Source organism: Petaurus breviceps, unplaced genomic scaffold, assembly GCF_028583685.1.
Source record: "Petaurus breviceps papuanus isolate PSGF00001 unplaced genomic scaffold, PetGlider_PUasm1.0 400, whole genome shotgun sequence".
Lineage (NCBI taxonomy): Eukaryota > Metazoa > Chordata > Mammalia > Diprotodontia > Petauridae > Petaurus > Petaurus breviceps.
Genome location: NW_027186316.1, coordinates 5,948,611 through 5,959,310, shown reverse-complemented (window position 1 = coordinate 5,959,310; position 10,700 = coordinate 5,948,611). Strand labels below are relative to the sequence as shown.

The window sequence follows — 10,700 nt, the reverse complement described above, 5'->3', positions numbered from 1 at the left end:
CTGGGCCTCAGTTTCCTCATCTGTAAAATGAGGAGGTTGAATTAGATGAACTCTATAGTCCCAGCCCTAAATTTTATGAAATATGAACACACATAAAGACATATGCACGTATATGTAAAAAAAAATGAGAGGAGAAAAAATAAGAATGAGCAAAATGAAACCAAGGGAGAAAAGGAACATGGAGACAAGGTACAGATTGGAGATGAAGGTTGGGGGAGTGGGGGTAGGGAGAGCATAAATTATGGGCAAACAGCAGAAGGTGGAGGAAAGGAGAAAATACAGAAAGAGGGTGGCCAGAGAATGACCAGCATCTGTTATTCCATCTTCAATTGGTCCTCTCCCCTAGAAATGCCCCTCAATATAGCAACAGCAGTAATAATCACTAGCACACAGACTACTTTGAGGTCTGCAAAGCACTTTGGGTACATTATTTTGGTGGATCCAAGGGAGTTGACAGTTAATGTCATGATAGGTAGAGACTGTAGTGGGAATAGAAGGGCTTCTGACACCCCCTCCAAGCTCCCCTTTTTCAGCTCCAAAGGTCCTCAGACACTGTGTCCCTGGGGCATGTCTCTATCTCATCTTGGCTAGAGCTGGCCATGACTGAGAGTCAAGGACAAAGCCTCAGAGTAGTCACCTAGCAGACCTGTGTCAAGGGTTGAGGTCTCTAGGCTGCAGCCCAGGAGGATGGCCAAACTCAACTAAGCCTGATCAATGTCCCTCTTTGGGATAATTACCAGAAAGATGCCCAGCTACTGAATCCTAAAGAATGTATGAATTAGAATACTGTTTTGTCTGTAGCCAGCATTGTATAAAATGTATTTCAAGCTGCCAAAAAATCCACTCTTCTCTCACCCCCCCTCCAGTTTCCCTCCCATTTCCTGCTTCCTTCCCCCCCCCTCCCACTCCTGCTTCTTTTCCTTCATGGCTCCTCATTTGCCTTTTTTCTCTTTTCTCCCAAGAAGACATTGTACCATAGGGTAATGGAAAGACCAGTGTCCAGGGAGTCAGACCCGGATTCTACACTAATACAGCATAAAGAATGACCCCAAACATTAGGCCTATAAGATAATAAGACAGATCTGGAAGGCACCTTAGAGGTTAGCCAATCCAAAACTCTCATTTTGTAGCTCAGTGGATTTGTAGCCAGGAATCCCTGGGTTCGAATCCTGCCTCAGACATTCACTTCTCATCACTTCTCTTAGTCAGGTTTCTTGTCTGTGAAATGGGAATGATAGTAGTAATCACCTTGCAGGATTGTTGTGAGAAGCAAAGGAGAGAATAAAAACCAGGGAAACATAAACGTGAGCTGTTATTCCAGATGAGAAATCTGAGAGCCAGAAAAGAGAAGGGTCACAATGAAGGTAAATGGGAGAGCTGGGATGCAAACTTGGGTCCTCCGACTCCAAAGCCTCTTGTCAGGACACTGCCCTGTCCTCTACATTTATTAAGTGCCTGCTGTGTACACACAACCTTTGGCCTCAAGGACCTTCCCCTTCCAATGGGGAGGAGCAACTATCTTGGGCAAAGATAGTTCCCAACCATCTAGTCCCAGCTCTTCCACTGACTAGCTATGTAACCTTGTATAGATCACCTAACTTCATTGGGCCTCAGTTTTTCCCATCTGTAAAATGAGGAGATTGGACTATATATGAACTCTCTGGTCCTTCCAGTGCCAACATTCTATGGTTTTATATTGGTTTTGCCCAACCTTGAAGAAGCTACCAGTTTGGGTTCTGCCTAGATCGGCCCTACTTAACCCCTCTGGGTTTCTTGAGAAATGTTTGTCCTTGCCAAAAGTAATGAGCTCCACACTTCCCTCCCTTGTTTGTCCAGGTCTGATTGTGCTGGCTACCATCACTCCGGAGTCATCTCTGGACTCTGGCCATGAGACCAATTCATCTGAGTTGACAGACATGTCTGAGATGGTGTCCGCCATGAAACAACGTCAGAATGCCACCTACTTTCTGGCCCAGCACATCAACAAGGAGAGCCTCATGGCCCGCAAGGACCTGCCTTTCCGGATCCCAAGCTGTGCAACCCAGGCTGTCCTTACCACCCCGTACCCTCTGGGGCGCCAGGAGGCCGGCCCTATATCGGCAGCTTCTCGAAAGGCAGCTCTCCCTGGTCAAGGCTCTGGCCCCACAGGTGGCAGGAGAAGATTGGACCCGGCTGAAGTGCAGACACACCGAGAGCTCCCCCCAACTCTGGCTGTGCACCCAGCGCTGGCCTCGCAGCTCAGCAGTGAGCAACGGAGCCAGGGGCTGATGCCTTGGGGAGCAGAAGGCAAGGATCCCGACCACCCGAAGGCTGCCCTGGAGATGTCTCTAAGGGCTACCCCCTCTGCTCTGAGTGGAGATCAGGGCACAGAGCTGAGGGACAAGGTACCCAAGGAAGTAAGGCTGAGTCCCAAGCTGATCTTGGACTCCAAGGGGAGTGTGACTCCAGCCATCCTCTCGGCAGCCTTGCAGCAAGTGGTACATAATAAGGCTCTGGCCTCCCCAGGGGCAGCCCTGGACAGCACCCCTAGGGGAGAGAGGAAGCAGGGACCCAGTGCAGGGAGCGGCAGCGGCATCTGTAAGAATCTCAAAGCCAAGGGGAGCCCCAGTTCTGCTGAAATTACATTCAGCTATCAGCAGCAGCAGCAACAGCAACAGCGGGGTAGGGGGCAATTCAGCCCAGAGGCCTCTCCCAGAGCCAAGGCCCCTTCTAGGACCCAGGCTGACCCCTTGCACCTCTCTCTCGTAGAGGAGGACAAGCTCTCTGCTCAGGGCTTCCCTGCCAAAAACTACCTCCCAAGAAAGGTCCGGGAGCCCCTCGGGAAGCAGGTCAGTGGGGAGGTGGGGAGCAGGGGTGGGTCCGAGGGAGCCAGCTCAGCCTCTAGGAAGCAGGGGTTTTCGATGGGTCAAGGGGAGAGAGGGCAGACTGAAAGCAGTCGGCTGGAGGATAGCACCCGAGGCCCCCGAGCTGGCCACCCTAGCACCTTCCAGAGCTCCGGTGGTCAGCCCAGAGGTCCAAGCTCATTGGGGCTCTGGGCTAGTGGCCGGCAGGCAAACACAATGCCCTCCAGGAAACCCGACAAGACCCTGGACGGGGCTCACTCCGACCCTGACGGGCCAGCCAAGCCCAAGGCTTCCAAGGCTCCCTTTCGCCTGAGGAATCTCTTTTCTGCCACCTTCCCATCCTTGATGAAGAAGGAGACCGATGAACGACAAGCACAGCTGCAGAAGGTAAAACAGTACGAGCTGGAATTCCTGGAAGAGCTCCTGAAGCCCCAAAGCAAGGGGGACCTCCCTGCCCCGGACTACCTGCATCCCTCGGGACCTGGCCGCTGTAGCTGCCAGCTGCGGAGCAGCCCCGTCCAGCAGGTGCCCGGCATCTCCCGAGAGCAGCGCCGCAGCTGCGACTGTAAGCGGATTTGCCGAGGAGGGAGACCTCAAGCGGCCCAGCTCCCCGCTCCCGAGCTGCTCCGGGGCAGAGAGAGAAACCGAGCCCTCCCCCTGGCCAAGCGCCCAGAGGCCCCCTCGGCTTGGAGCGTCAGCAGCCCAGGAAAGAGCTGCCGAGTTCGCTCCACCAGCCTGGAATCCCGGGAATGTCGATCAGAGCCTGAGACTGGTGTGTCATGCCTGGCCACGTGTGCTTCTAGGGGGGAGTGCATGGCGGCCCCCCACTATAGGAAGCTAATGCGCCGCTATAGTGTTAGTGAGCTGGACAAGAGTGAGCAGGCCTCTCTGACCTCTGACATCTACCAGCACCCGCCCCTAGGGCTGCTGCCCAAGGAGGCAGATGCTGGCTTTCCCCAGAGTGTGGGTCCCAAGGGCAAGCCCCATGAGCCGATGTCCCTGGGGGACCCCTCTTATGTCCAAGTCACTCCCGAGGGCAAAGGCCCCAAAGCAACAGCCACATTTTCCCTTCCAGAAGAGGTGTATCCTGGCCCAGCTGATCTGGAGGAGGATGGTGAAGGGGACAGGTGCTGCTCCATCCGCTACTGCTTCTATTACCGCAAGTGTGACATGGCCGATGACGGCAGCGACGGCAAGGACGAGCTCTCCTACTCAATCCCCATGCACTTCCTGCCGGGCATGAAGCTGGACGAGCAGGTGGCGCCGGTGGTGAGCCACACCCTCCAGGTGTTCGACGCCACCACGTGCAGCGGCAGCAGCCCTGAAGACAACCAGACCCAGGAGATTGACCTGAGAATCTCTACGTTCGAGGGGAGCCTGGCCAAGATCAATGCCCTGCAGGGTCACGTCTATGCCCTGCCCGATGGCTTCCTGGCCGTGCAGCTGGACACCAACGAGCTGCTGGCAGTCCTCCGCCAGTGCGTGCTGAACCCTGAGGTCCGGGGCTCCAAGCCCCACACCTCCCAGCTTTCCCAGTACAAGCAGGAGCTGGCCCTCAAGTTCAAGGAGCTTCGGGCCTCCTGCCGCCGCGTGGCGGCCGTGGATAAGAGCCCCACGCACATGCTGGCGGCCATCACGGGCAGTTTCCAGGTGCTAAGTGGCCTCATCGAGACCTTCGTGCGGCTGGTGTACATCGTGCGCTCGGAGGCCCAACGTCAGGAGCTGCTGGTCAAGGTGGAAGAAGTCGTGAAAAACTACACCTTCCTGCTGCGCGCCGCGGAAGAGTCCACGGCGCGTACCCTGAACCAGCAACAGATGGCGGCGGGGGCGGGGGCGGCGGCGGCCGAGCGCCCACCCGTCACATCAGCGACTGTTATGAGCACATTCACGCGCTCCTTTAAGACCCTGATCAACAAGTAAACCTTCGTCCTCCTCCTCCTCCCGCCCCCGCCCCCGCCCCGCCCCTGTCCCACAACTCCACCTACTCAGCTGATCGAGGACCGAGCTGTGGGGAGCGCAGTACGTGTGGGTGTCTGCCAGGCCAGACAGAGTTGAGAGTCTTTTCGTGTCAGGGAAACAAGATCCAATTCCCACCTAGGTCAAGGCTTTTCCTGGAACCTCCAGGCAGCTGCTGCCCAGGTGCCCCCTTCCCCCTTGCCCAGCCACTCCCTCTCCTAAACCCTTACCAGTGAGGTCACTTTTTGAGAGGTGATACCCATCTCACTTCCTGCCCTTTATTTAAGCCTAATGGGGCCTTATCCTATGGGAAAGTGGGCTGGCTACTGACTTCCAGGCTCCCCACAAATAAGTGCCCCATGCCTTCCCCCCAACTGAGAACAACCCAGAGTCAAGGCAACTATAACTGCCATGGGGGATGGGAGCAGAGTGCCACCAAGCCGGGCACCGAGCAAGCTGGGCACCCACGCTATCACGTGGGGAGACCAATGGGAACCACCTCCCAGGGTCATTAAGTCTCGGTGCCCTATATAGCCTGACCACCCTGAAGTCCAGTGGGTGGCCATCTGGCCCTTTGAGGGACTCTTGGCTATTTGGTGCCTGCCTGCCCACGAGCCAGAAGCTGAGCTGCTGGCTTAGCAGCTGGAGGGAGCCCTTCTGCCCTGGCCCCAGCAGGGGTGCCCAGCCCCCTGCCACAGGCCTGCATGCCACCCAGTGGCCGGCCAGGCAGAGCCACTCCCAGGCCCTTAGTGAGCTAACAGCTATCAATCTACTCCCTTACTCTGGCCAAGGCACCTGGTTCACCTGTCTGAATTCTTGGAGCTCCCTTCTCAGTCCCCCCAGAAGGGCCGGCCACTACTGTTGGCTGAGATACCATCTCTCAACAGCTCCTTCAGACATAGTGCCCATAGGATTTAACCGGGAGGGGGGGGACCCAGGGGAGGGTGGGGTGAATTCTTTTTAAACTCCTGGGCGTTAGCATGAGAGCCCCCGAGGAACTGAGAGCCTTATCTGGTGCATCCTTGCACCTCCCTCTCTCCAGGAAAACCTGGAGCAGACTTGACACTGTTCCATCCCCTCCCTTCCAATATACATCCTGAATCCCTAGCCCTTTAGGAGTGGAACCCCAAAGTCCCCATGTCTCCCTACCACTGTAGGGATGAAACAGAGTGGCTTTATCCTCCTGCATAGATCAATTACTGTCCACCCATCCATCGCCATCATCCACTTTTTTTTTTAATGATTATAGAAGCCCACAGAAAATCTCCCATTGTTCCATGACTTTTCTAGAATGTACACTGTGCTTTAAACCGATCCCCAATGCCCCAGTGCAATAAAATTCCCTGAGTGGTGAATATTTCTGGCAAAGGGCAAGAGGGCCAAATTCTACAGAAGGAGACCCCCTTGTTCCTTACCCAACCCCCAAGACCAAGTAGCCAAATGGATCAGAGGGAGCTTGCCAGCAGGGGGCAGATTTCCCCTGTGACCACAGAAGGCGGAAGAGCTTCCGTGTGTGGTCTCTGGTCTCTCCTCTTTCCCATATTTTCATAGCCACAAATTCCCCATTTGAATCCTTCTTCCACACCTTCCCTGTTCTGTGCCTGTCGCATTCCAGGTCCTCCCTTCATCTGCCTCTCATCGTCATAGAGGAACCATTTTTTAATGTCTGTATATAGTATATATACAAATAAGATATATACATTATATATGCAATGTGTCTTGTTTTACAAATAAGAAAGAAAGATTAAATCTATTCATCTTAATATCCTAATTGGCCCTTGGTGTGACTTTTTTTGGGCAGGAATGTGAATGTAGCAGTTGGTGGTGGGGGCAGCTCCATTTTTAGTTCCATGATCGCTGTCCCAGATCCTTGCTCACCATGGACTGATTAATTTGGGAGTATATCCAGAAGGGAGATGGTGAGGGATACATTGAATTCAATACAATAAATATGATGGAACATCCACCGTATACCAGACACTGGGGATACAATGAAGAAAAACAAAAAACATATCTATTAGGGGAGATAAGACATGTACAAATAAAAACACTAATAATTACGAGCATTTATATAGCACTATATAGGTTTGTAAAGTGCTTTACATGTGTTCTGTCATAAGAGCCTCACAGCAAGTGACTTGACCAGGGTCACACAGTTAATAATCTTCTGAGATAAGACTCAAACTCAGGTCTTCCTGACTCTAAGATTGGCATTCTCTCCACTCTGCCACTAAAAGGGACTGTAATGCAGAATAGGATGTAGCAAGTGTCTCCCAAAGCAGCCCATACCACAGTGGTACAGCTCTCATTCTTAAGAACGTTGTTCTTGGGGCGGCTAGGTGGCACAGTGAGTAAGTGCCGGCCCCAGAGTCAGGAGGACCCGAGTTCGGTTCTGGCCTCAGACTTAACACCCACACAGAAAACTAGCCATGTCGTTGTTCTTACATCAAGTTTAAATCTGCCTCTTTGCCAAAAGTCAGATTTGGGAAGGGAACAACTGCCTAGGAAGATAGCGTCAGGGGACATGATTTTGATTTCTGGACCCAAAGCATCTGGGTCTATTTCTTTTTTTTTTTTTTTCATTTAAAAGCAATTGGGGTTAAGTAACTTGCTCAAGGTTACACGGCCAGTTCTTTCTGGGTGTGGTGCTAAGTATCTGAGCCCGGATTCGATCCCCCAGGTCATCCCGACACTGGAGCCGGTGCTCTTACTTGATGTGCTACCTGGCCGCCCCACATCTGGGTCTATTTCAAGTCTCCAAATGGAGTGACCCAGGGATCTGTTCTTTTTTAAAAAAAAACATTTTAATATAAATGCTTTATATAAAGGTGTTGAGAGCAGGAATATTGGAAGATGGAGTCAAGAGTCAAAAAGATCTTGATGAGCTAGAACATTAGGTCAAATCTAAAAAGATGAAATTGAAGAGCGATGAACATAAATACGGGTTCAGAATATCAACCTTACAAGTACAAGATAGTTGGAGAGGTATGGCTAGACTCTAAAAAAGGTCTGGGGGTCCTAGTGGACTGCAAGCTCAACAAGAGTCAGCAGTGTAATATGGCAGCCAAAACGATGGAGGCCTAGTCTCCAGGAGCAGGGTAGTATCCTGATCTGCTTGGTATTAGATACCTCAGTATTATCCGGAGTTGTAGGTGGTACATTTGAGGAAGGGTATTGAGGATCTGGAAGATCATCTAGGAAGAGACAACCAGAGTGGTGAGGGGACTTAAGTTCATCTCATCTGAGTGTACAGAATACTCTGGAGTTACTCTCTCTACCCCCACTCTGGGTGCCCAAGAAGTGGCTGTTACATCTCCTTTCAGGGTTCTGGGGGATTCTGAGAGACTGAGGGATGGTTTCTAGTAACCTAGCTTAGGAACCCCTCAAAGTGTGTTCCCTCCCCCATTACTGTTTGATTTCAGTCAACCAGACTGTTTTGAAATGAATACTATGGTACTATAGTTAGTAAATTATTTGCTGCTGCTCCCCCTTCCCCCCCAAAAAAAGTTTATGACATTATCCCACCAGTACATCCAGAGCTCAGGAAAAAAATAGCCTTAAAGCTTAAAGCAGGTATAGAAAAGGGCCTCACATTTAAGACCACAAGGTGGTGCTGCAGTGGATAGCGCCCCAGGCCTGGAGTCAGGAACACTCATCTTTGTGAGTTCAAATCCATCTCAGATGCTTCCTAGCTGTGTGATCCTGGGCAAGTCACTTCACCCTGTTTGCCTCAGTTTCCTCATCTGTAAAATGAGCTGGAGAAGGACATCGAAAATCACTCCAGTATCTCTGCCAAGAAAACCCCAAATGGGGTCAAAAAGAGTTGGACACAACTGAAGATGACTGAACAACTCATAGCTCTTGGAAGTCCCCTTTAGGTATGGCATAGCTTGTTTGTTGGGCTTCTCGTAGAGCCTTGAATCTGTCTCTCCTCATCATATCCAGTCTATCTTCTATCCCATTACAGACACTGCTGTCCTAGGGATGCTTTTAGAACACTGATGAAAACTCTAAATCCTTCAGTGCTCCAGAGTTCAAAAGGGAGGGGAGAAAGACATTGAGGAGAGGCACTCTACTCCCACAACCCTTACCCCCAAGTGACTCTTCTTCAGGAGTTTGGTGAGAGGTTTCCACTGCTAAGTTGCTAGATGCTTTAACCCCTGGGTTGTAAACCATCTTGCTATTTTTCTTGTGACCCATGCCATGACCAAGTTTCCTCCAGGAATCTGAGCACAGTTCTGGACAACACAGCTCCAGTTCAGACCTATGGCTTTCAAAGACAGTGAAAGTGACTGAGGACCTCCCACACTTAGAGTAAAGTCTATGATTGATTAACTGAGTCTGGTCCTTTTCATACCTAGTTCTATACCTATGGTTGACTGATTGCTCTCATCTGACAAAGGCTATAGCATCTTATCACTTTTAATTTAAGCTTGGATTGACTCAACCGCCTTTATATCTTCCTCCCAGCTTGAATATTTGCTGTCCTCAGTAAACCCACCAAAGTGTGTTTGGCAAAAGCCAAAGTTCCAAAATTGGGATTGATTGGAGGATGTGCCATAGTATCCTTTGTGAATGCCAACGCTAGTGTCTTGTGCTAGTCTGAGAAAGGCTGAGGGCCTCAGTAAGTCATCAAATCCAATAATTAACAATCTCCTATACTCCGAATACAGTAATTCAGTTTGACATCATTTTACAGAGTCCTAATAGGTCATGAAAAGAAAACCAAGCCTCCCTTTTCTGAGGGAAAGCCTGGTTCCTGACAGAATTCCTTGAGCATGGAGGAGTCTGCCCACAGGGATTAGGGACCTGGGGTTCACTAGAAATCACCCCCTTCACCTTTAAGTGAGAAACCAAACCACTGTGGGCTGGTACTATCCTAGTGGCTAGAGATGAGCTAGGGACCTTTGCTCTTTATCTCTCCCACCAAAGTGTCCCTCTACTCTAGGGTCAGCCAGGGACTAAGGGCTACAGCAAAACCAGTACTAGGTCCAGTGGGAACTAGGAACCTCTTTCCTGTGGAGGCCCCCCTTCCCATCCTGTGCCCACATACACAGGCTCATTTAATCAGTGGCCAACTTTAAAAGAAAAAGATTATCTGGGGCTCTCCCCATAGGGATTAGGGATCTGAGGTCAACTGAAAGCTGTTCCCTCATCCTTCAGGTGGGAGACCAAATGGTCTGACTCTTTCAATGAGAAACCAGACTGTGAAACCTCTTCCATGATTTCCTCAGCATATAAGGCCATCCAGCTGGGGTCTGGATAAAATGCCAGCTGCACCTTTCCATGCAGGGAACACCAAAATAATTCCATGGACCCCTGTAACATCAGCAATACCCCTTGGACATCCAGGTAAATTTCCTTTGGGTCTCTATAACAAAGGGCACTCCAGTGGGTCTCTGCCCCGAAAAGGATAATACAAGTGGAGTTTAGAACTCACCCCCATAGGGAAAGAAAATGAAAATACTCAGTAAAGCTGGCAGAAGGTTGCTAGGGTTCCTAAGAGGAGATTAAGCAAATATTTATTACTCGTGGTTTCTAGGTCAGCAGGTAGACCTTATCCTGGGTATCTACAATTTGCCAACAAGAATGTATTAAGCGGTGCTCGCTTCGGCAGCACACATATTAAAATTGTGACAATACAGAGAAGATTAGCATGGCCCCTGCGCAGATTCATGAAGTGTTCCATATTTTTAGGGGTGGCTAGGTGGCGCAGCACCAGCCCTGGAGTCAGGAGGACCTGAGTTCAAATCTGACCTCAGACACTTAACACACACACACACACACACACACACACACACACACACACTAACTGTGAGACCTTGGGCAAGTCACTTAACCCCAATTGCCTACCTTCCCCTCTCCAAAAAAGAAAAAGAAAGTATTAAGTGCCTACAGTGC

General features: G+C 50.8%; 1 protein-coding gene and 1 pseudogene across 1 annotated transcript in view; both read left to right on the top strand.

The window, feature by feature from the left end:
* FRMPD3 (FERM and PDZ domain containing 3) overlaps positions 1-4,802 on the top strand; it is a 47,462-nt gene extending 42,660 nt beyond the window's left edge. Inside the window, exon 11 of the mRNA XM_069100443.1 lies at positions 1,837-4,802. Within this exon, the coding sequence (XP_068956544.1) occupies positions 1,837-4,763 (2,927 nt within the window). The 3' untranslated portion in view covers positions 4,764-4,802. The remainder of the gene's footprint in view (positions 1-1,836) is intronic.
* A 5,598-nt stretch (positions 4,803-10,400) lies between these two features.
* On the top strand, positions 10,401-10,494 carry LOC138171016 (U6 spliceosomal RNA; annotated as a pseudogene).
* The last annotated feature ends 206 nt before the right edge of the window (positions 10,495-10,700 follow it).